At 42.6% G+C, this 26,888-nt stretch overlaps 1 protein-coding gene across 3 annotated transcripts in view; it reads right to left on the reverse strand.

The window, feature by feature from the left end:
• The window catches only part of sigirr (single immunoglobulin and toll-interleukin 1 receptor (TIR) domain), a 57,734-nt gene that overhangs the window by 14,210 nt on the left and 16,636 nt on the right, over positions 1-26,888 (reverse strand). For all 3 annotated transcript variants that reach the window (XM_080190405.1, XM_080190406.1, XM_080190404.1), the window contains 6 exons: positions 24,440-24,647; positions 12,775-12,905; positions 12,247-12,387; positions 8,862-9,005; positions 8,108-8,210; positions 6,119-6,269 (listed from right to left, as the gene is read on the reverse strand). In XM_080190405.1, coding sequence (XP_080046531.1) covers positions 6,119-6,269; positions 8,108-8,210; positions 8,862-9,005; positions 12,247-12,387; positions 12,775-12,905; positions 24,440-24,647 — 878 coding nt within the window. The remainder of the gene's footprint in view (positions 1-6,118; positions 6,270-8,107; positions 8,211-8,861; positions 9,006-12,246; positions 12,388-12,774; positions 12,906-24,439; positions 24,648-26,888) is intronic.

Below are 26,888 nucleotides of genomic sequence, written 5' to 3' on the forward strand. Positions count from 1 at the left end.
CTAAAGTTCCTCACTCATGGAGCCATTTTTTGTACCCACTCAAGGACCTTCACAAGCTTCCTAAAATGTGGTGAAAAGAACTGGATGCAATATTCTAGTTGTGGCTAAAGGTTCAGCATTTCTTCCTAGCTTTTGTACTCAACACCTCAATTTGCAGCAGTTGGATGCACTTAAGAGCATGAAGGTGACGGAAAACATCATAGATATGAGCTTTAGAGACGTATAAAAAGCAGGACCTCTAAGGTTGTAATCTCAGGATTACTCCCCATGCCAATGAGGCTAGGAATAGGAAGACAGTGCAGCTCAACATGTAGCTAAACAGTTGGTGTAGAAGGGAGGGATATTTGGACCATTGGAGTTTCTTCTGGGACAGGTTGCATCCAAACTGGAAATGCATAAATATTCTAGTCGGGAAGTTTGCTAGAGTCAGACAGGAGGATTTAAACTAGTTTGGGAGGTGGGTGGGAACCAAATCAAAGGTGAATTAATTGAAGGGGACTGAGACAGTAGGGCCAGTAAGACTCAGAGAAAGAGCAGACAGGATGTAGTTGCTAATCAAAGAGGGGCTGGTGGACTGAAGTGCATTTGTTTCAATGCCAGCAGTGTAACAGATAAGGCAGATGAACTCAGAGCTTGGATTAGTACTTGGGACTATGATGTTGTTGCTATTACAGAGACTTGGTCAAGGGAAAGACAGGATTGGCAGCTTAACATTCCAGGATACAGATGTTTCAGACGGGATAGAGGGGGTTGTAAAAGGGGAGTTGCACTACTGGTTAAGGGGACTATCACTGCAGGAGGACAACTTGGAGGGCCCATACAGCTAGACAGTATGGGTAGAGCTCAGGAATAGGAAGGGTGTAGTCACAATGTTGGAGGTTTACTATTGGCTGCCCAACAGCCAGCAGGAGATAGAGGAACAGACATGAAGGCAGATTTTGGCAAGGTGTAAAAGTAATAGGGTTGTTGTGATGGGAGTTTTTAACTTCCTCTACATTGATTGGGACTCATTCAGTGCTAGGGGCGCGGATGGGCAGAGTTTGCAAGCAGTATCCAGGAAGGCTTCTTGATAAAGTATGTAGATAGTCCAACTCGGGAAGGAGTCATACTGGACTTGGTATTGGGGGAATAAGCCTGGCCAGGTAGTTGACCTTTTAGTAGGGGAACAATGATCACAATTCAATAAGCTTTAAAAGGTACTGATGGATAAAGTTAAGGTGCTAAACTGGGGGAAGGCTAATTACAAGAATATTAGGCAGGAACTGAAGAATATAGATTGGAGGCACAGGTTTGAGGGCAAATCAACATCTGGCATGTGGGAGGCCTTCAAGTGTAAGTTGATAGGGATTCAGGACTGACACATTCTTGTAAGGATGAAGGGTAAGTATGGCAAGTTTTGGAAATTTTGGATAACGAGAGATATTGTGAGCCCAGTCAAAGAGAAAAAGGAATCATTTGTCAAGGGTGGGAAGCTGGGAAAACACGAAGCAAGTGTGGAATACAAAGAAAGTAGGAAAAAACGTAAGCAAGGAGTAAGGAGGGCTAAAAGGGGTCACGAAAATTCATTGGCCAGCCAAGGAGAGGGTTGGCCCACTCAAGGACAGGGGAGGAAATCTATGAAGCCTGAGGAAATGGGCAAGGTATTAAATGAGTAATTTGCATCAGCATTCACCAAAGAGAAGGACTTGGTGGATGATGAATCTGGGAAAGAGTGTGTAGATAGTTTGAGTCATGTTGAGATCAAAAAGGTGGTCGTATTGGGGTTCTTGAGAAACATTAAGATATACAAGTCCCCAGGGCCTGATGGAATATACCCCCAAAAAACAGAGAGGCAAGAGAGGAAATTGCTGGGACCTTGAGAGAAATCTTTGTATCCCAAATGATTACAGGGGAGGTCCAAGAGGACTGGAGAATAGACAATGTTGTCCCTTTGTTTAGGAAGGGTAGCTAGCAAGAATAATCCAGATAATTACAGGCCGGTGAGCCTTACATCAATGATGGGGAAATTATTTGGGAGGATTCTTTGAGACAGGATTTACTCCCATTTGGAAATAAGTGGGCATACTAGCGAAAGACAACATGGTTTTGTGAAGGGGAGGTCATGTCTCAGTAACTTGAGTTTTTATGAGGAACTGACAAAGATAAGGCAGTGGATGCTGTCTACATGGACTTCAGTAAGGCCTTTGACAAGATCCCTCAGGGCAGACATGTGCAGAAGGTGAAGTCAAAAGGGATCAGAAGTGAGCTGGCAAGATGGGTACAGAACTGGCTCAGTCATAGAAGACGGAGGGTAGCAGTGGAAGGGTGTGTTTCTGAATGGAGGGCTGTGACAAGTAGCCTTCCTCAGGGATCAGTGCTGGGACCTTTGCTGTTCGTAATATATAAAAATGATTTGGAGGAAAAGGTAACTGGTTTGAATAGTAAGTGTGCGGTCAACACAAAGGTTGGTGGACAAATGTGAGATAATGCATTTTGGAAGGCCTAATACAGATAGGAAATATACAGTAAATGGCAGAACCTTTAAGAGTATTGACATGCAGAAGAGTCTGGATGTACAGATAGAACATTACAGCACAGAAACAGACCTTTTGGCCCTTCTTGGCTGTGCCGAACCATTTTTCTGCTTAGTCCCATTGACCTGCACCTGGATCTTATCCCTCCACACCCCTTTCATCCATGTACTTGTCCAAGATTTTCTCAAAATGTTAAAAAGTGAGCCCTCATTTACCACTTCATCTGGCAGCTCATTCCACACTCCCAACACTTGGTGTGAAGAACCCCCTCCTAATATTGCCTTTAAACTTTTCCCCTTTCACCCTTAACCCACGTCCTCTAGTTTTTTACTCCCCTAGCCTCAGTGGAAAAAGCCTGCTTGCATTCACTCTTTCTGTACCCATCATAATTTTATACACCTCTATCAAATCTCCGCCATTCTTTTAAGCTCCATGGAATCAAGTCCTGGCAACATTCTTGTAAACCTTCTCTGCACTGTTTCAACCTTATTAATATCCTTTCTGTAATTAGGTGACCAAAACTGCACACAATACTCCAAACTGAGCCTCACCAATGTCTTATACAATCTCACCATAACATTCCAATCTTATACTCAATGCTTTGATTTATAAAGGCCAATGTCCTGAGAGAACTCTTTATGATCCTATCTACCTGTGACGCCACTTTTAGGGAATTACGTATCTGTATTCCCAGATCCCTCTGTTCTACTACACTCTTCAGTGTCCTACCATTTACCTTGTACGTTCTACCTTAGCTTGTCCTTCCAAAGTGCAATACCTCACACTTCTCTGCATTAAACTTCATTTGCGATTTTTAGCCCATTTTTCTAGCTGGTCCAAATCTCCTCTGCAAGCTTTGAAAACCTTCCTCTCTGTCCACTACACCTCCAATCTTTGTATCATCAGCAAATTTGCTGGTCCAATTTATCACATTATCATCCAGATCATTGATATAGACGACAAGCAACAATGGACACAGCACTGATCCCTGTGGCACACCACTAGTCACAGGCCTCCACTCAGAAGCAATTCTCCACTACCACTCTCTGGCTTCTTCCATTGAGCAAATGTCTAATCCACTTTACTACCTCTCCATGTATACCTAGTGACTGAACCTTCCTAACTAATCTCCCATTGCGGGACCTTGTCAAAGGCCTTACTGAAGTCCATGTAGACAACATCCACTGCTTTCCCTTCATCCACTTTCCTGGTAACCTCCTTGAAAAACTCTAATAGGTTGGTTAAACATGACCTATCATGCACAAAACCATGTTGACTCTCCCTAATAAGTCTCTGTCTATCCAAGTATTTGTAGATCCTAACTCTTAGTACTTCTTCCAATAATTTGCCTATTACTGACATCAAACTTACCAGCCTATAATTTCCAAGATTACTTTGAGTCTTTTTTAAACAATGGAACAACACGAACCTCCAAACATCCGGCACCTCACCTGTAGATACCGACATTTTAAATATATCTGCCAGGGCCCCTGCAATTTCAACACTAGTCGCCTTCAAGGTCCGAGGGAATACCCTGTCCGGTCCTGGGGATTTATCTACTCTGATTTGTCTCAAGACAGCAAGCACCTCCTCCCCTTTAATCTGTATAGGTTCCACGACCTCCCTACTTGTTTGCCTTATTTCCATAGACTCCATGCCAGTTTCCTTAATAAATACGGATGCAAAAACCCATTTAACATCTCCCCCATTTCTTTTGGTTTCATACAAAGCCGATCACCCTGATCTTCAAAAGGACCAATTTTATCCCTTACTATTCTTTTGCTCTTAATATGCCGTAGAAGCACTCGGGATTATCCTTCACCTTGACTGCCAAAGCAACCTCATGTCTTCTTTTAGCCTTCCTGATTTCCTTCTTAAGTAGTTTCTTGCACTTCTAATACTCCTCAAGCATCTTATTTGTTCCCTGTTGCCTGTACATATCATACATCTCTCTCTTCTTTATCAGAGTTGCAATATCCCTTGAAAATGAAGGTTCCTTATTCTTATTCACAAAGGTCACTGAAAGTGGCAATGCAGGTGGAGAAGATAGTCAAGAAAGCACACGGCGTGCTTGCCTTCATTGGCCGGGGGCAATGAGTTTAAAAATTGGCAAGTCATGTTGCAGCTTTATAGAACCTTAGTTAGGCTGCACTTGGAATAGTGTTCAATTCTGGTACCCACACTAATGGAAGGATGTGGAGAGGGTACAGAAAAGATTTACCAGGATGTTGCCTGGTATGGAGGGCATTAGCTATGAGGAGAGGTTGGAGAAGCTTGGTTTGTTCTCACTGGAACGACGGAAGTTGAGGGGCAACCTGATCGAAGTCTACAAGATTATGAGGAGCATGGACTGAGTGGATAGTCAAAAGTTTTTTCCCTAGGCGGAAGAATCAATTACTAGGGGGCACAGGTTTAAGGTGTGAGGGGCAAGGTTTAAAAGGAGATGTATGAGGCAAGTTCTTTTTTTACAGAGGGCAATGGGTGCCTGGATCTCGCTGCTGGAGGAAGTAGTGGAAGTGGATACAATAATGAGTTTTAAGGGATGTTTGGACAAATACATGAATAGGATGGGAATAGAGGGATATGGTCCCCAGAAGGGTAGGGGGTTTTAATTCAGTCCGGCAGTACAGTCAATGCAGGCTTGGAGGGCCAAAAGGCCTGTTCCTGTGCTGTAATTTTCTTTGTTCTTTGCTCTATATGAAGCCCAAGACCCCAGTAGATTTGTTACTTGCTGTCTTAGTGTCTTGCCACTTTCAAATAACTACTTGAACCCACAGACCTCTGCATCCCTCAACATTTGTCCAATTGCTTGAAGGCTGACTTTGTAATGGACTCAGGAATCCAAGACAGATATTCCACCTATCACTCCTGACTGAAGATGGTTGGGAATGTTCTTCTGCTTTTGTGCTGAGCTCCAAAACAATGCATCCCATTGATTTGGCCTAATCCGCTTTGCCTCTTTAAACCTCTCTGCTCCTCTAAGATGTTCCTTTAAATCTCTCACTTTGGCCAAGTTTTTGATCATCTATCTTCTTATCTCATTACGTGGCTTGGTGTCAAATTAGGGGTTTTTGGATTTTTTTAAAAAATATATTGTTATTGCCCACCTCCATTTAGGACTGTGATTGGCACACCTGTTGTCTTTGACTGGATTTGTCATGTGTAGCAACAGTAAGCTCTGGCTATAGAATGTTATGTGGCATGCATGATGTGTTGCAACTTCGCCAGGTTTGCTCCTTATTTTCAGGGATGCCTATGCTGCTTGTCATTGAACTAGGCATGGTTGTCTGACTTGATGGGGTTGCAGGACTGAGGGGTGCTGTGTTATGACGTTAATTCTAAAGTCTTGGAGAATCTCTAATCTTGACTGTATATCACTGTGCCTCACCCCATTTCCCCTGTTTCAGCTGGAATAATTTACCCAGATCTGCCTCACCACTGGCTGAGGCACGAGAGAAAAGTATAATCATTACCTATTGCTTTTAGTATGCTACTGTACAAGTTTGACCATTTAGGTCTAGTGTGCACAGAATAGAGGTTTCAAAGCTATTCGATTTGGTCAGGTACCAGTTACTTTTAGCTTGGATGATGTTGAACTACCATACCATTGACGTGGAAGTCCAGAGTAGAAGAGTAATGCTTTTCCTCTGTGCTTTGAGAAGCTGAATCGCTGGGTGAGATAGTTCTCTGTACTGACTTTCAAACATTATGAATATAGGCCTTCTGGAGAGATCCAACAGCTGCCATAGAGCTTCCCTGCAAAAGGCAAGGTACACGTCAGAATAATAAACAAACTCTACAACACAAATCAGTAGGACCCTCACCAAATCAATCAATCCAGGCCTTAGCTTAATCTTGCATGGCCAACTCTAGGTCTTGTAGTATCCTGACCATACCAGAATTTGTCCTTCACCTTCTCCTAAGACCTGGATCATACCAAAGCTTAGCTGCACCGAACATTATCCACACACAATGCTAGCTATGCAAAGCTTTTGTTGTATCCAACATGAGCCATCTCTTGTACTCAAACTTAAATGCCATCCTTTTTATATCCTGGTATCTAATCTCTAAATTTTCTCCATGGTAGTTCATGGATCAAACAAAATTTATATATCCTAAATTGTTGGAGTTGGATATAATTATCTGACACATAAATCCCTCTTCATCCCATGAATCATTACGCACATCCTTAAGATCTGCACATTTATAAACCTATAAACAAACATTTTTGGCCAATACTCAAACTCTTCAGTATAAAAATACGGGGCAATACCACAAGGATCCATTCTAGCTTCTTTGCATTTTCAGACAGTGTGTTTCCTCCTTAATGTATGTGTGCAGTTCCACTTACAAATTACATTTTCCACTATGACAAATGTAACATCAGCATTAAACACTTTCAGTTTAACATTACTATGGTGCATCTCCTAGCTTGTTTATATGCCAGTGTCACATTACTAAACATAACACTACCTTGATGATGGTATCTGTGAACAAGTACCGGGTACACGAGTTCCTAAAACATACTGGGAGATACAGACCTGTCATTTTAATCCCTAACATGCTATTGGAAAATTCAATTTAAACAGCACTAATATGGGCAGGAGTCCGTAGACAAGAAAAGTCAACAGTTTAATTAATTACCACTTAACATCTAACTGGTCAGACAAGTAATGTATTTCTTGGCATCTATTATTGAAAATGGTTGATGATTAGCCGCATGGAGGTGGAGCATGATACACTGTTTTTAGAGCATACAAGATGTTCAGTATTTCTATAGCTTAGCCTATATATACACTACTTTAACATATTCATTATTTTGAAGGATATTATGTTGAGATGAGATTTACATGCCATTGACCCATTGCAACTTTCCTCATGTTACAGAAAATTGTCTGAGATGCCAGAGTTCCAGAAATCCTGATATTAGGTTAATGACTCAACCGTTCTCGGCCTGTCTCCCAATCAATTCGACTGTATAACTCTACTGGAGATCCAATTGGCAGAACATGTTAAATCACTCATTTATATCATAAAAGAACAAAGAACAAAGAACACAGCATGGGAAACAGGCCTTTCGGCCCAACGAGCCCATGCCACCACTTTAACATTGTGAGTGCTCTCTTCTACCTGTGACCTTTGTCTATGCCTATTGGACTCCACAATAAAGGAACCATAACCAGATTGAGGGAAGGCTAATTTAGGGACAATTTGTTAATACCAATCAGCCTAAGAGCACGTTTTTGGGGTGTGGGAGGAAACCGGAGCACCCGGAGAAAACCCACGCAAGCACAGGGAGAATGTGCAAACTCCCACAGACACTGGCCCAAATACATGTATCTGCACAGCAAACAGTGATAGTCACTGAGCTGTCATGTTGCCTGTCAGCTGGTCCAGTTTAAGCATACACTAATGACATGAAGCACTAGGCAACTCTCGAAGCAACATCCAAGAGCAGCCCTCGCACGACCCACTGCATGTATGCCCCTTGTCCCGTCATGATACGTGTCTGTCCACATTTCTTTGAAATTGTTGTACAGAATGTGCCACTTTGCCCTATCCCTAGCTATTCCTTAACTTAGTGTGGGAGATACCTAAAGTTCAGCCTGCACCAATCCTGCTCCAGGTATGCCTTGGACAGCACCACAATCAGACGGCGGCAGCGACTAATGTTCATTATCAGCTCTGCAGAGGGCTCTATGTCAAGAAAGAAACAGCAGTCAATGGTAAATTAATGAAGAAGCTTGAAGGACTGTTGTATCTTAGCAGCAGGTTACAGCATAAAAGTTTACACCAAGATGATTTTACTCAAATAAATTTATGAAGTAATTATGTTGATTCAGATGTGTACTAGTGCTGCATTGTGGGTTCTATTATTCTTTACTGACCCCCTTCAAGCATCAGTTGAGCTTTGGATTTAAAAACATTGTTGTAAAGGTAACAAAATACTGAGGAAAATTTGCGGCTCCAAGATAACTCCAATGGTAACAGTCATGCTGAACACACAGACACTGGTCTGAATGTCTCTGTGATAGGAACAGAGGAACTCAGCCAAGGTTCCTGAATCTGATCATTATCCAGTAACTTCTGCTGCAATAACTTGAGAACAGACTGGCCCCAACGATAACGTCCCCATAACCAAGCTGCCCACTGATGCACACTATTCAGAAACATCTAGAACGAGCACTTGGTGAGGTAACCATGGCACCAAATGGAATTCTGTCCCACAATGTCAGTGTCAGCATTGTTCCCTGAGCCACGTAACCCATGATTAATCGAAGGGCTGTGTCAAATAGTGCTGCTCGGGGCCCAATATCTTAGTTCTGATTCGTGTAAAGGGAGGGGCACCTGATCCCGGCAGAATGTCACGATCATCCAGGTGTAGCTTGTATCCATATCTGTTCTCCAGATGTGGCTTCAGGATGAAGTTGACAAATTTCCGGTCATCATCAGCAGACACGTAGGAAACATAAGCATCATACAACTTCCCATCTGGGAATAGAAAAATCAGAAGGAGAAATTAACATTCCTGCACTTTCTATAAAACACATTATAAAACAAAGCTTTGAATCAATTTCACAGATCATCTGCCAGTTTTCTTACCATCTGTAGATAACTACAGCCTGACACTAGTCTCTTGACAAATAAATTGCCAACTGGATTTGAAAAGTGACTCACTGAGCCTGCACACTGCCCATAGGTAACACTACATGATCAACCCACAGTTGTTACTTGGTGAGTTGCTGCAATACACTTTGTAGATGGTACACACTGCTGCCACGGTTTGTCAGTGGAGCGAGTGAATGAAAGTGGTGGATGGTGTGCAAATCAAGCAGGCTACCTTTGTCCTGGATGGTATTGTGCTTCTTGAATTTTGTTGGAGCTGCACTCATTCAGGCAAATGGAGAGGATTTTAATCACAACTTTGCGGAGTCAGGGAGTTACTCACTACAGGATTCCAAGCCTCTGCCCTTGCAGCCAGTGTTTATATGGCTGGTCTAATTCAGTTTCTGGTCAATGAACTCCCAAGATGTTGGCTGTGAGGGATTCAGAGATGGTAATGGATTTGTAAATGATGGGGAGATGGTTAGACTCTCTCTTGTTGGAGATGGGAATTACTTTAACATGACATGAACGTTACTTGCCATATATCAATCCAAACCTGGATATTGTCCAGATCATGCTGCATTTGGAGATGGGCTACTTCAATCTCCGAGGAGCCACAAATGGTGCTAAACATTGCACAATCAATGAAAGTCCTCAATTCTGACCTTAGGATGGGGGTGGGGGGAGGGAAGGTCAGTGATAAAGCAGCTGAAGATGGCTGGGCCTAGGACCTGAGGAGCTCCTGCAGCAATGTCTTGAGATGGAGATAATTGCCCTCCAACAACCAGAACCACCTTCCTTTGTGCCAGTTATCACCTCAACCAATGGAGATTCCCCCCATGATTCTCATTTTCTTCAAATTTATTTGGTCTTCCTGATGACATTCTTGATCAAAAGCTTCTTGCTGTCAATAATCACTCTCACCTCACCTCTTGAGTTAAGCTTATTTATCCAGGTTTAGACTTTGGCTTTAATGAGGCGACAAGGCAAGTGACACAGGCAGAACCCAAACCGAGCATTAGTGAGCAGGTTACTACTGAGTGCTGCATGATAGCACCATTGACCATGCTTTCCATCACTTGGTTGATGATTGAGAGTGGTCCAATTGGACAATAAGTGGATGGGTTGGATTTGTGCTGCTTTCTGTAGACCTACCATCACACTATCTCCCCACCTGCCAGCAGTGTGTACCATCTACAAGGTGCACTGCAGCAACTCACCAAGTAACAAGATTCACTCTCACGCACCCATATTATGAAGAACACTTACCGTCTTTGATTTTGATTTTGAGCAGTTGTCCTCAATGTGTGAAAACATTTATAGAAGGCTGGAGAATTTTGACTTTTAACGTATCATGAATCAATGTACACTGAGTCATGATAGGAATGACAGTTACAAACCTGAGTGCATATTTCCAGCTACTTCATAGGTATTGTACCAGTGGGTGCACAATTAAACCATACAAAGCAGGAAGGTCCCAGATTCAGTCTCCGATGATGCTGTGGGAGCTGATTTCAGGGGCACTATTACTGCCCTCACTGGCCTGGCTTGGGGGCAGGAAAATTATCCAGAGATTCTGACCGCAACAGCGAAGTCCCACTATTTGCACAGGTTAGGTTCCCGCTAAATCTTACAAATGGCAAAATCATGAATGATGAACATGCTTTTCAATGGGAGGCAATTAGATAGGTTCCGGCAATAAAGAGGACAGCGTTGGTTTGCGTACTTACTGTATAGCAAATTGCGGTACAGTCCCTGTATACAACAGATAGAGGGAGCCTCTGAGCAATAAAAGACAGGCATTGAAAATTTTCACAGACAACCCTCATTCAAGAAAACATGAATCACCTCAAAACTGGCAGACAAAATTGAACAGTCATTATTGCAGCTCTGGATGGAGAGATTCAGACATTTCTAGATTAATGTCTAAATAAAAGCAAATTACTGCAGATGCTGGAATCTGAAACTAAACGAGAAAATGCTGGAAAATCCCAGCAGGTCTGGCAGCATCTGTAAGGAGAGAAAAGAGCTGATGTTAAGAGTCCAGATGATGCTTGTCAAAGCTTTGATGAAAGAATCATCTGGACTCGAACCATCAGCTCTATGTTTTTTCCTTACAGGTGCTGCCAGATCTGCTAAAATTTTCCAGCATTTTCTCTTTTGGTTCTAGATTAATGTGTGTTGTGGACTGCACTTCAGCTAACCATTCCTGATAATCGCTTCTTACCTGTCAGAAAGGTAGTTAAAACAAAGAAAATTAAATGTCCACAACCAGGACTAATGGAAGGAATTCACTTGCAGGGACTCTGACACATCTCCCCAATAAAATGTGCCGAGGTCTCTGATCCGTTATGGCTGCCACTTCCTCAGAGAAAGAGGAGAGCGGGATAAGAAAACATAGTTAACCAAAATTTGCTCATGTGATGCAGTGTTCGAACAAGGACGTCACAAAAGGAAGGACTTTACTGTATTCAACGGCTTTTGTTGCAATGTGCACGCGAGAGCTTGATAGGATTTAGTTATGATACTAAAATAAGATGTTCTGTTGACACTCGGTGTCTTAACAACACACACAAAGAGCTAAAGTTGATCATAACATGTCCCACCTTGAGCTTGCAGAATAGTCGAGATCATTGGTCAGCTGCTAAGAAACTGAGGGATAACTTGAAATAAAAATCGTAAAATACTAGAAACATTTAACTTGGCAGGTAACATCTCTGGAGAAAGAAGAGTTAACCATTCAAAGTGGTGGCCTTTTATCAGAACCAATCAGCTGTTCCAATAAAAGTTATTAACCTGAAACCTGGGTGAGATTCTGAGGTCTCGTCCATGGTGGGACCTGTTCCAGCCAAAACTCTATCAGCAGCACAGGAAGATGGAAGATTTTGGCCATTACCTCTGTTTCTTTCTCTACAGACACTACCTAACCTACTGAGCATTTCCATCAAGCCTTTATTAATATTTCAGAATTCCAGCATTCATGGTGTTCTGCTTTAACATAGTTTAAGGATTTTTTTTCCAGATCGTTTAGCCAGAGGTTGAAAGAGGTCCTGCTGATGGATTTAGGGATAGCCATTCTGGAGCTTTTTCAAAACAAAAACAACCTCAAGCAAAAAGAAACACTTACCATTGACTTCAAATTCTCCGTATTTGTTTCTGTACCAGAGTTGCAGATTGAGTCGACACTTCACATACAGTAACCCAGCCAGGAGTAATGTAAACAGCACCAGGACAGCAGCCAGTACTGCTGGCATATGACTGGCATTGTCTACAACAAGGAAAAATAAACAGTAAATAACAAATCATACACTAGTCTGGTATAGACCAACTAGAACAAGCAGTGGCTATCTGGGGCCCTCCTTTCTCAGCCTACTCAAAATGAAATACTTGGCTACTCCCCGAATACTGATGTCTCAAGCTCTATTGGTTTAGATGTCTTATTGCTGTGAATTTTTACTGATCAGCGTGAAGGATGGAAGTGCTGGCGAATGGGGTACTGTCCATACCATGCACTCCCTTAGCATCAGAATTCATAAGCCTCTGCCCTGAAAATACACCTTATTACAGGCAAACGATGAGGATCCACACCTATCAGAAAGAATAATCTTTGTCCTTAATGCTGACACTAGTAAGAGTTTGGTAGCATTTGACTCACTTTCTCTCTGTAATGTGAAGGTTGCCGATTCCTTTCTTATGAAACAGGTGAAGATCCCATAGTCACCCTCGTCCGTCATGCTGACATTCAGAAGACTGGAGAGAAACTTCTCTGAAGCATTATTATTAAACCTGGTGAACAAGAATATGAAAAGGATTCTATTACATTACCTAACTAACAATGCAGAGTCCAATATCAGCCTCGGCTCTGGCCTCCTCAGCTGTATGTGTCCCATTTCAGAGTCATATCTCCTCTGGGGTTATTGCATGATAGCTTGTATATTTCCATGTTCCTACATCATTCAGAAGTAGAATTATTTCATTCTGTGCTAGTCTTGGCTCACAGGTAGAATGGTCATTTTTTTCTGAGTTACAAAGCTGTGAGTTCTTGCCCCATTCCAGAAATTGATCATACAGTCCAGTGCAATAGCTGGGGAGTGTTGTATTTGGAGAGGTGCTGTATTTCACTGAGATAAACCAAGGCCATTGTCTTATGATAGAATCATGGAATAGCACAGTACAGAAAGAGGCCATTTGAGACATACGCCTGAATTTTATCACCGTGCCTGCAGCGGAATCGGAGCAGGCGAGGGGTGGACAATGGGAAGATCCATTGACTTCAGGTGGGATTTTAGAGTTTTGGGATGAGCGAGGCCGTAAAACCTCACCTATTGATTTGATGCCATTCACGTGGATGTAAAAATTTACGTGGCAGTGTTTGAAGAAGAGGAAAGTTCTGATGGCTTACTGAATATTTATTCCTCAACCAACAACAGGAAAACCATTTACTTCATCTGTCTATGGGATTTTGTATAAAAATTGGTTGTTGTGTTACCTACATGACATCTTCACTTTAATTCAATGATGAAGAAGCTCTAAGACAGTGTCCTGTTTCATACGGATCCGAGTTTCAAAATCCGTCATCAAGCCTACTTCCTTCTGCGTTTGCAACACTGCCACCTCGCTCCACCTTTCTAATCCACAAGCTGCCCCTAACTCACTCTCACCATGGCTGGAACCCCCACCCTTACTCATCTCTTCGTATCTAACAAACTCAGTCCAAAAGACATGCTGGTTAGGTACACTGACCATGCTAAATTCTCCCTTGGTATACCCGAACAGGTGCCAGAGTGTGGCGACTAGGGAATTTTCACAGTAACTTCATTGCAGTGTTAATGTAAGCCTATTTGTGACATGAATAACTTTTTTTAAAAAAAAACTTTAAACAGCCTTTAAATCTCTACTTAAAGTTGGTATCTATTGAGAAGAAACATCATTCACATTTGGTGTGATTTGAGTAATCTCATTATCCAGATCCATAACAGAATTAGATTGCTGTTTTTAAATTTGTGAAACGTACAGTTGAAGAGAGCTTCAGGTTAACTGCTTTGCTTTTAAAATCATAGAATCCCTCTGGTACAGATGCAGGCCATTTGAACCGACAACAATCCCACCCTATCCCAGTAACTCTGCAATATTAACTCTGCTAATCCCCCCCAAAATTAGGGTCAATTTAGCATGGCCAATCAACTTAACTGCACATCTTTAGACTGTGGGGGAAACCAGACCACCCAGAGGAAACCCACACAGACATGGGGAAAATGTGCAAACTCCACACAGACAGTGACCCAAGCTGGGAATCGAACCCGGGTCTCTGGCACTGTCAGGCAGCAGTGCTAACCACTGTGCTGCCATGGTACAACAGTTAATATTTCTTGCCAATGACTTCACAAGGAAGGCTGGTACTTGGGCTAGTGAATATAATTTCAGGGAGGTAGACTGCTATCAGAAAGTAAAATATATCTGGTCATCTATCTGTTTTGTCAGGTTACAATTCAATAGACACTGGGAAGAATGGCAACCCCATTACTTCTATGAGTGTAGATGAAGTCAGCAATTGAATAATTGAGGGAACATCATAGCTCTGCCTATACTGTTCTCACCATACGTCCTGATGCAATTTCTACAGTAGGGATAATGTATAATCATCAGGTTTAGGGACTAGGGCTAATTGTTCCCTGCTAGTCCCTTGTAGTACCTTAGTTGCTGCTCTGGCTGAGATCAATTAACTCACTACGAACCAGAGACTGGACCTAATCCATGCACCCTGCGCCTCATTGGGTATCCGTTCATTTATCAGTAAACTCAATTCAGATTCCTTTTCGACAATGTCAGATGCTGTATAACACTTAAATCTGGGCAATGTCATAGACAAACCAAAGATGGAAATCATCTTCTGGAATCAAATGGAACTTTAATCTTGAAATATTGAGGAATCTGAAGCCGATGACTGAATTAGCCCAAATTATAGTTTAGTTCTTAAAGAGGAAGGTACTTCTTTCAGAGTAAGGGATAGGTAGTACTCTGATTACTAAAAATATTCCACAAGTACATTCATAATATAGACAAAGAAATCAGTTGACTTTTTTTTGTTAAAAAATGTTTGTCACCAGCTCAGGCTCTCGTCACCCATCCTTATAATGATACAACTGACAGAATCTGGGACATCACCAAAAATGCAGTGACAAATGCAGTTTATTCTGTTCTTTCCAAATCTAAAATACAACTGGCCAAATCCAAGAATGCTGAACAGGTATTTCTGGGGATGTTAAACGTCACAGGCCCTACTAGACATTTCTTCCACTTTACAGCAATGCATCAAAACACATTGTCAGATGTAGCTGACTGCACTGTTGATTAGTAAATAAGAAAAATGTAACATCAGGCAGGAACTGGGGAATGTGGATTAGGAGCAGCTTTTTGAAGGCAAATCCATGTCTGGCATTTAAAGGCCAGTTGATTGAAGTGCAGGACAGACATGTCCCTGTAAAAACGAAAGACAAAAATGGCAGGATTCAGGGACCATGGATGACAAGAGAAATTGTAAGGTTAGTCAAAAGGAAGCATATGATTTGTCTGGGCATCTAAAAACTGATCAAGTCTTTGAGAAGTATAGCAAAAGTGGGAAGCCACTTAAACGTGGAATTAGGAGGGCTAAAAGGGGCCATGCAATGTCTTTAGCAAACAGGGGTCAAGGAGAATCCCAAGGCTTTTTATGCATATGTTGGAAGCAAGAGGATAACAAGAGAAAGAGCAAGTCCACTCAAGATCAATGAAGGGAAGTTATTCATGGAGCCACAGGAAGTTGGTGAGATCTTTAATGAGTACTTTGTATCAATATTCACCAAGGATAAAGACATGATGGATGTTGAGGTCATGGATAGGTACGTGAACACTGTAGGAGAACGTCAAAATATCGAAAGAAGAAGGGTTGGGTATCCTAAATTGCGTTAAGGTTGACATGTTCCCCTGGGGTCGGATAAGATCTATCCCAGGTTACTGCGGAAGGCAAACAGAGAAATAACTGGGCCTTATCAGATATCTTCACATTCTCTTTGCCCACAGGCAAGGTTCCAGGGGATTGGAGAATAGCCAATGCTGTTCCCTTGTTTAAGAAAGGAAGCAAGAGTAATCCAGGGAATTATAGGCCAATGTGCCTGAAGTCAGTGATGGGGAAATTTTTGGAAAAGATACTGAGGGACAGGATATATGCACATTTGGAAGAGAATGGACTAGTTAATGACAAGCAGCATGGTTTTGTATGAGGAAGGTCATGTCTCACCAACTTGAGTTTTTTGCAGAACTGACAAAGATAATTGATGATGGAAGGACTGTGGATGTAGTTTATATGGACTTTAGTAAGGCATTTGACAAGGCCCCACATGGTAGACTGGCACAACTAAAATCACATTGGATTTGGGGTGGACTGGCTAGATGGATACAGAACTGACTTGGTTATAGGCGACAGAGTAGTTGTGGAAGGGGGTTTTTCCAGAATGAAGACCTGTAGCTAGTGGTGTTCTGCAAGGATCAGTACTGGGGCCTCCGTTATTTGAATATATAAATGATCTGGAGGAAGATATGGGTGGTCTGATTAGTACATTTGCAGATGACACGAAGATTGGTGGAGTTGCTGTTAATGGCAGGGATACACAGTAAAAAGTCTGACAACACCAGGTTTTAGTCCAACCGGTTTATTTGATAATACTTGTCAGAGGATATAAAAGGATACAAATTGGAGACTTGGGCAAAGAAATGGCACAGGGTTTAAAATGCACAAATGTGAGGTGATGCATTTTGGAGGATCTAATTTAGGTGTGAATTATAACGTAAATGGCAGAACCCTTAGGAATATTAACATACAGAGGGATCTGGGCATGCAGGTCCACAGTTCCCTAGAAGTGGCAACGCAAGTGGCCAAGGTGATTAAGGCGGCATATGACATGCTTACCTTCATCAGCCAGGGTACTGAATACAAGAGTCGAAAAATCATGTTGCAGCTGTACAAAATCTTGGTTAAGCCACATTTGGAGTACTGCGTGCAGTTCTGGACACCACACTACCAGAAGGATGTGGAAGCTTTGGAGCGAATACAAAGAAGGTTCACCAGGATACTGCCTGGTCTCGAGGGTGTTGATTATGAGGGAAGGTTGAATAAACTAGGATTGTTTTCACTGGAAAGATGGAGACTGAAAAGGAGACCTGATAGAGATCTACAAAATTACAAGAGGCACAGGCAGGGTGCATAGACAGTGGCTTTTTGCTTGGGTGGAAGTGTTAATTACAAGGGGTCACAGGTTCAAGACGAGAGGGGGCAAGTTTAAGGGAGATGTGCAGGGGAAGTTTTTCGCGCAGAATGGTGGGTGCCTGGAATGCACTGCCAGAGGAAGTGGCGGAAGCAGGCACATTAGCAACATTTAAGAGGCATCTGGATGGGTACATGAATCGGGAATAGAGAGATACCTATCAAATAAGGGCAGAAGGTTTTTTTTTAATTTAGTTAGGGCATCATGATCAGTACAGGCTTGGAGGGCCAAAGGCCTGTTCCTGTGCTTAACTTTGTTCAAACTGACACTATTTTGGAGGTGTGATTTCAATACTCACATTCATGACAGAGGCAAATGTACTCCAAGCTTTTTGCATTTCTATTGGGAGAATGGTATGAAATACACAGTGTTCAAATGTTTTTTGTTTGCTCTATGTACTTTATTAGTTACTGATTGATAATTTTCTACAATAATGGTATGTAACAGGAGATAAAAAGCACCATGGAAACACCAATAACATTGTCTGTGTGGACAAGAAGGCTGTCATCATGCTCAACTTGCCCAACTGGAAAAACTATTTCAGGCCAGCAGCTGAAAGCGAGCCATCTCCAGCAAAAGCCAAGAGACAGTACCGGACCAAGCTAGAGTCCCAGGCTAGCCAAGTGGACTCCCGCCAAATATGGCAAGACCCGCAAGACATAACAGGCTACTAAATGAAGGCATATAAAAATACTGGCACAAATGCACCCCTCCCCAATGAGCTCAACGCGTTCTGTGCCTGTTTTGAGCATGAAGTCAGCGAGAGCACACCATCCACCCCAGAAGCCTCGGACAAACCGGTATCCGAGATCACTATTGTAGACGTCAGAGCTGCCTACTCAAAGGTCAACCCACAGAAAGCAACTGGCCCAGATGGGGTACCCAGACGAGAACGCAGATCCTGTGTGGATCAGCTGGTGAGGATATTTGCAAATATCTTCAACTTCACTTTACACCAATCTGAGGTCACTTCTGCTGCAAGAAGATGACCATCATCCCAATACCAAAGAAAAGCCAGGCAATGTGCCACCAGATGGTTAATGATAATCATCTGGTGGCTCTGACATCCATCATTATAAAGTGTTCCGAAAGGTTAGTCATGAACATGAATCAATTCTGGCCTCCCAGATTACCGCCGCAACAGGACCACAGCAGATGCCATCTCCCTGATCCTACGCTCAACCCTGGAACATCTAGATAACAAAGATACCTATGTCAGCTATTTATCAACTACAGCTCAGCTTTCAACATCATTATTCCTACAAAATTCATCTCCAAGCTCTGTAGCCTGGGCCTTGGCGCCTCCCCATGCGACTGGATCCTGAACTTCCTAACCCACAGACCGCAATCAGTAAAGATAGGCAACAACACCTCCTCCATGATGCCCCACAAGGCTATGTCTTCAGCCCCTTACTGTACTCCTTATGCAACTATGACTATGTGGTCAAATTTCCCTCCAACTCTATTTTCAAGTTTACTGATGACACCATCATTGTGGGTCAGATCTCAAACAACGAGTCACAGCACAGGAAAGAAATAGAGAGACTGGTGAACTGGTGCGGCGACAATAATCTCTCCCTCAATGTCAACAAAACAAAGGAGATAGTCATTGACTTCAGGAAGTGTAGTGGAGGACATGCTCTTATCTACATCAGTGGGGACAAAGTAGAAATGGTCGAGAGCTTCAAGTTTTTAGGTGTCCAGATCACCAACAATCTGTCTGGTCCTTCCATGCTGACACTATAGTTATGAAAGCCCACCACACCTTTACTTTCTCAGAAGACTAAAGAATTTTGGCATGTTTGCTATACCTCTCACCAGCTTTTACAGATGCACTATAGAAAGCATTCTCTGTGGTTGTATCACAGCTTGGTATGGTTCCTATTCTGTCTAAGACCGCAAGAAACTATGAAGGGTCATGAAGAAGCTCAGTCCATTACTCAAAGCAGCCTCCCATCCACTGATACTGTCTACACTCCCCACTGCCTTGGAAAAATAGCCAGCATAATTGAGGACTCCACGCACCCTGGACATTCTCTCTTCCAAATTCCGTTGGAAAAAAGATACAAAAGTTTGAGGATATGTACCAACAACTCAAGAACAGCTTCTTCCCTGCTGCCATCAGACTTTTGAATGGACTACCTTGCATTAAGTTGATCTTTCTCTACACCCTAGCCATGACTGTAATATTACATTCGCCACTCTCTCCTTCTCAATGTACGGTATGCTTTGTCTGTACAGTGCGCAAGAAACACTACATTTCACTGTACACTAATACATATGATGAATTAAACGAAATGAGTAAGAGCAGAATCTAACCACATTCTTGAGAGCAGGAACATGTCTAGCACAGTGTTTTCAACAGTCATTCTGAAATCTGTTAAGTAATATGACAAAGTACATTTATCTATATTGCCAGTAAGGTGCTTTCTAATATTAGTGCAGATGGTGAAGCTAATTTTGCTGGAGCCACACTTGCAATGACTAGTCAGCAATATCTGCTGGACAAGAGCATTTTGTAGCATGTACAGGTAATATCAGCTAGTTTGCACAGACAGAACAAGTATTGCTGAATCTGGATTCACACTGGAATTAACTTAAAAGATTTAAAATACAAATGGGCTTTTATTTAATACAGAGACACATTAAAATGTCAGATGCAACCACAATGTCTGTAGTAAAAGACTATCAATGGACAAAGGGTTGCAACAATAATAAACTGTTCAATGGCACCAATGTGATACCAAGAAACATATCAGGAGATCCCAGGCTGACTCCTTGCTTTGCTGTGGAGTTTTCTGACGATAGATAGGAGAGCAGTTGGGGTGATACAATTGGCCTCAATGCTCTTGGGCTAGGAAGCACAGAAATTTAGCCAGTTTTCCCCTGCCTGATAACAGTCCACACAAATAATAGTAAGGATATCAGGTGCAAACAGGATCATGCTTTGCTCAATGATTGAGTAACGTTGCAGTACTCATTATATTTCTTTCAAATTGAAAATCCTGAATGCAGGATTTAGGCAAATGGTACAGAATACACTAAGGATAAACAGAAGAGAAGATAAAGCCAATAGAAAAAGTGGCAACAAGGTGAAGCCGAGCCATAGATTATACAGGATAAAAAACAAGAGTGGGAGGCAAGGAGTTTTGGAGGTACTGTAAGATCTATAGTAGGTGTCTTGATTTCAACACCATCAGGATAGCAGGAGGAGGAATACCATGTAAACCAATGTATTTGAAGATTAACAACGAGGACGAGCTTTTTTTCAAAACAAAAGAAATTTGTTATGACCCGGTAAACACTGTACAAAAAGGAATGGTGGAAACAGATTCAATAATTTTTAAAGGGTTTTGGATAAATATACAAAAGGAGAAAGTTTTCAGGGTTATATAGAAAGGGCAGGGCATGGGATTAAATGGATAGTTCTTTTAAAAAGCCAGCACATGCTCAATGGGCCAAGTGGTTGTCTTCGTTGTATGATTCTATGATCAGATAACATAGAAAATAATCAGCAGGGAGGCCCTAGTTTTTGTTCAATGCACTGACCCCCTCCCCAACACTGCACATTGAAAAATATAAAACATATAGTTTCTTATCCCTCCCTGCTCCAATAAAGACCCATCATGATATTTTAATGCCTTTATACTTTCCCACTCCCAGTCAAAAAATACTCCCCTCTACTGGAATGGGAGAGAATATACTTTCCTACCCACTTTCCATCGGTGACAGAATGAGAGAATTTCATACCAAAACGACATAGTAAATATACCCACTACAAAATCTGTCACTTTGCCATCCTGCTAGAGTTGGAAACTAATAGATATCGTTCATCCAGCCACCTGGACATTGATTTTTCGATTCCCAGATGCCGTTGTAGTCCCTTCGCTGTCTCGGCAAGTACTCATTGCCCAAAGTCTTCAACAGCACAAAAGTTAGCAGTGTTCTCATTACTTGCACTGAAATGCTATATGCCCCCACCTCCAACTAAAGACTGCCTCTCCTGCCCAAATGGGATTGAAATGCCTAATTTGAATTGGAAATGCATCCACTTTGTTCCTGTTGCTCCTTCACAGACTCCAATCTGCACGTAATTTAAATTGTGTATTCACTGATCTGCAGAATATTAAAGTACAATATGATTCAACTATTATAGCGTCATGGATGTTTACAGCATGGAAACAGGTTATTTGGCCTAACTTGTCCATGCTGACCCTTTTTTTTTTAAAACCGCTAAGCTAGTCCCAATTGCCTGCATTTGGCCCATATCCCTCTCTACCCATCTTACCCATGTAGCTGTCTAAACGCTTTTTAAAAACAAAAATTGTACCCACCTCTACTACCACCTTTGATAATTTATTCCAGACACTCACCACCCTCCGTGTGAAAAAATTGCCCCTCTGGACTCTTTCACCTTAAACCTCTGCCCTCTAGTTTTAGTCTCTACCACCTTTGGGAAAAGATATTGACTGTCTAGCTGATCTATGCCCCTCATTATTTTGTAGACTTCTATAAAAATCACCCCAACCCTCCTACACTCTAGGGAGGAATGTCTTAGTCTATCCAGCCTCTCCTTATAACTCAAACCATTAAGTCCCGGTAGCATCCTAGTAAATCTTTTCTGCACTCATTTTAGTTTAATAATATCCTTTCTATAATAGGATGACCAGAACTGTACACAGTGTGGCCTTACCAATGTCATGTACAACTTCAGCAAGACGTCCCAACTCCTGTACTCAATATTCTGGCTAATGAAACCAAGCATGCCAAATGCCTTCTTCACCACTTTGCCAACCTGTGACTCCACTTTCAAGGAGTGTGAACCTGTACCCCTTGATCTCTTTATTCTATAACTCTCCCCAACTGCCTACCAATAACTGAGTAAGTCCTGCCCTGCTTCTATCTACCAGAATGCATCACCTCACATTTATCTAAATTAAACTCCATCTGCCATTCGTCAGCCCTCTGGCTCAATTGATCAAGATCCTGTTGCAATCTAGAAACCTTCTTCACTGTCCACTATGCCACCAATCTTGGTATCATCTGCAAACTTGCTAACCATGCCTACTGAATTCTCATCCAAATCATTAAAATAAATGACAAATAACATCGGACCCAGCACCGATCCCTGAGACACATCGCTGGTCGCAGGCCTCAAGTTTAAAGGACAATCCTGTCTTCTGTCATCAAGCCAATTTTGTATCGATTTAGAACCTCACCCTGGATCCTGTGAGATTTAACCTTATGCACCAAACTACCATGTGGTACCTTGTCAAAGGCCTTGCCAAAGTCCATGTGGGCAATGTCAACTGCATTGCCCTCATCTCCCTTCTTGGTTACGCCTTCAAAAAGCTCAATCAAATTTGTGAGACATGATGATTTTTTTCACTCACAAAGCCATACTGACTAACCCTAATCTGTCCTTATGTCTCTAAATGCCTGTAGATCCTGTCTCTCAAAATACCTTCTAACAACTTATCCACTACAGAGATGAAGTTCACCAACCTGTAGTTCCCAGGCTTTTCCCCTGCAGTCCGTTTTAAACAAAGGCACATTTGCCACCCTCCAACCTTCAGGCACCTCACCCGTGACAAATCGATGATTCAAATATCCTTGCTAGGGCACCCACAGTTTCCTCTCTAGCCTCCCATAATGTCCTGGGATTCACTTCACCAGGTCCCGAGGATTTATCTACCTTGATGCGCTTTGAGATTTCCAGAATCTCCTCCTCTGTTATATGTACACTCCTCAAGACGTCACTATTTATTCCTCCAAGTTCCCTGACATCCATGCTTTTCTCAAGTGAATACTGATGAGAAATATTCATTTAGGATCTCACCCACCCCTTGTGGGTCCACACATAGGTGACCTTGTTAATCCTTAAGAGGTCCTACTCTCTCTCTAGTTATTCTTTTGCCCTTTATGTATTTGTAGAAGCTCTTTGGATTCTCCTTTCCCTTATCTGCCAAAACAATCTTGTGTCCCCTTTTTTGCCCTCCTGATTTCTCTCTTAACTCTACTCCTATGCCCTCTGTACTCTTCAAGGGATCCACATGATCTCAGCTATCTAGGCATGTCATATGCCTCTTTCATATCATATTCCCCCATTACCTCTCATATATTGCACCAATGTGAATGTGGTGCTCCTGAGATGGTTGCAGAACTCTCATTATGCTCCTTTCTTATGAGCAGCGTTGAATTTTTATCTCATTTGTTTTCCTTCCCTCGCACTACGTCGCAATATAACGGCCTTAACATTTTTGAGGGAGGGCCCGGGTGAAGCCGCAAATGGCTAAAGATTTGAGCAAGTCTGGGGACACAGAGGTCCTGTTGATTCTAACAACAGGTCCTTATTAATGATATTAGAGTGACTGCGAGTGTAAGCAGTTCTGGTCCTCTTGGTCCAGAGAACCTCCTGAAAGAGGAAACTTATCTTGAGTAATTGGCAAGATGCCCACCTGCTGAATGTCCTGAAAAGAATGGGGGATGAGATGACGAAACTTTATTTTTTTTTACAATGAATTGCTTAGATTTTGGCTGAAAGGGTGGTGGAAGCAAATTCCACATCAATACTGCCATTCAAAATGAAAACTAAATAAGTGCTTGAAGGGAAAGCATACTGGGGCTACGGGAAAAGAAGGAAATTGGGATTAATTAAGTATCTACAAAAGGGTTGGTTGGTATAGACATGATAGACAGAATGATCTCCTTCTGTGCTGTAACATTTACAATTTTCAATCAATTCCTTTTGTCACCATGCCATGCAAATGCTGATCCCAGGTTACAAATTCAGAAGATGCACCTCACTTGTGTGGCACATTCTTCATATCCAATTGATAGTAATTGTTGAGAGCCTATATGATGGGGGAAGATAAAATGCAGCAAAGTTTGATTTTGTTAAAGAACTTTGAGATGGATAGTTACCATGGATAGACAGATGGCATGACGCAAGTGTCATGTTAATTGTCTCTTTATACCGCAGCAGAAAAATGGGAACTATAAGCTCATACAACACATTACCTGGTCTCCTCAGTGCAGGTGTATTTGCTACTGTTGGTGATCACATATCCATCCTTACTCCATTCGATGCTTGGCTCACACCAGTTGAACTTCTGATCATAAAATAGCTTCACTGTGCAATTCAACACAAGCCAGGAGCCAATGTTAAGTGCATAAGTCTGATTTCCAGGAGGAGACACGAACTTAGGAGGAAGGTTACAGCGGCTGCCTAATCAAAAAAAAAGTCACATTACTCCAAATCATAAAACACTATTAAATGGAGGCCAGGACCTCAGTCAGAGTTCAGAAGGGAAGCTAGCAGCCAGAAGAGGAGCAGTTCAAGAACAGACTTCAGGGACTAAAGTAAGAAGACAGCTGAAATAAAAAGGGTGGAAGTCAACAAGTGCAGGATTCGGAGGAAGAGGTACTGAGGGCAAGAGCAGAAGCATTGCAAGAATTTCACGTGAGCAGGTAGGCCACATAAAAGACAGCATCTGTGGCAAATTACATTAAGGTGAATCTGGCAACATTAAGCAGATATATTACATAAGAACATAAGAAATAGGAGCAGGAGTAGGCCATCTAACCCTTCGAGCCTGCCCTGCCATTCAATAAGATCATGGCTGATCTGTCGTGGCTCAGTTCCACATTCCCGTCCTCTCCCCATAACCCTTAATCCCCTCGCTTATCAAAAACCCATCAACCCGCGTCTTAAAAATATTTAGCGAGGCAGCCTCCACCACCTCAACGGGCAGAGAATTCCAGAGATTCACCACCCTTTGAGTGAAGAAGTTCCTCCTCAACTCCGTTCTAAACCTCCCCCCCCTTTATCTTGAGGCTGTGCCCCCTAGTCCTACTGTCCTTTCTGAGCGGGAAGAGCCTCTCCACCTCTATCCTATCCATCCCATTCATCATCTTATATGTCTCAATGAGATCTCCCCTCATTCTTCTAAACTCTAACGAGTACAAGCCTAGTTTATTCAGCCTCTCCTCATAGCTCAACCCCCTCAACTCCGGTATCAGCCTAGTAAACCTCCTCTGCACTCCCTCCAAGGCCAAAATATCCTTGCATAAGTGCAGCGACCAAAACTGCACACAGTACTCCAGCTGCAGCCTCACCAGTGCCCTATACAGCTGCAGCAAGACCTCCCTACTTTTATATTCAATCCCCCTCACTATGAAGACCAGCATCCCATTAACCTTCCTGACCACCTGCTGCACCTGCAGGCTGGGTTTTTGCGACTCATGCACAAGGACCCCGAAGTCCCTCTGCACCGTCGCTGCTGCAGTTTTTCGCCCCGTAAGTAATAGTCCTTCCTACCATTATTCCTACCAAAGTGGGCCACCTCGCACTTGCCAACATTAAATTCCATTTGCCAGTTCCTGGCCCATTCGCCCAGCCTATCTAGATCCTTCTGCAGACTCTCCACACCCTCCGTGCAATTTGACATTCCACCAATCTTGGTGTCATCAGCAAATTTCGACACCATACACTCGGTTCCCTCCTCCAGATCATCTATATAAATGGTAAATAGCTGAGGCCCCAGCACCAACCCCTGGGGCACTCCACTAGTCACCAACCGCCAATCCGAATAGCACCCATTAACCCCCACTCTCTGTCTCCTATTTGACAACCAATCCTCTATCCACGCTAACACCCTACCCCCAACTCCATGCCCCCTGACCTTCTGCAATAACCTCTTGTGAGGTACCTTGTCAAACGCCTTCTGAAAATCAAGAAAGACCACATCCACTGGCTCTCCTCTATCCACCTAGACACATCCTCATAGAACTCCAATAAATTTGTCAGACGCGACTTCCCCTTAACGAAACCGTGCTGCGTCTGCTCTATCAAGCAATTCCTCTCAAGATGCCTCGCTATTTCCTCCTTGATGACGGATTCTAACATTTTACCCACGACAGACGTTAAACTAACCGGCCTATAATTCCCTGCCTTTTGCCTGCCACCTTCCTTAAACAACAGCGTAACATTAGCCGTTTTCCAATCTTCCGGCACTTCCCCGGAATCCAGCGACGTTTGGAAAATAACCACCAAGGCATCCATTATCACCTCCGCCACTTCTTTCAGAACCCTCGGATGCATACCATTCGGTCCTGGGGACTTATCCACAAACAGTCCCTCCAGTCTGTCGAGCACCGCCTCTCTAGTAACAACAATGTCATTGAGACCCTCCAGTCCTACCACCTTTCTATTGCTAACACCCAGCAAATTATTCACGTCCTCCTCCATGAAGACCGAAACAAAAAAGTTATTCAAGACCTCAGCCATTTCCCCATCCCCTACCACTAAGTCCCCCCTCTCATCCTCTAAGGGTCCAACGTTCACCCTAGCCAGCCTCTTCCTTTTTATATATTTATAAAAACTCTTGCTATCCTTTTGTATATTAAGCGCTAGCCCAGCTTCATAGTTTATCCTACCCTTCTTTATCAACTTCTTTGTCATTCTTTG

This window comes from Carcharhinus amblyrhynchos, chromosome 6, assembly GCF_965287045.1.
Source record: "Carcharhinus amblyrhynchos chromosome 6, sCarAmb.v2.hapA, whole genome shotgun sequence".
In the NCBI taxonomy this organism is placed as follows: domain Eukaryota; kingdom Metazoa; phylum Chordata; class Chondrichthyes; order Carcharhiniformes; family Carcharhinidae; genus Carcharhinus; species Carcharhinus amblyrhynchos.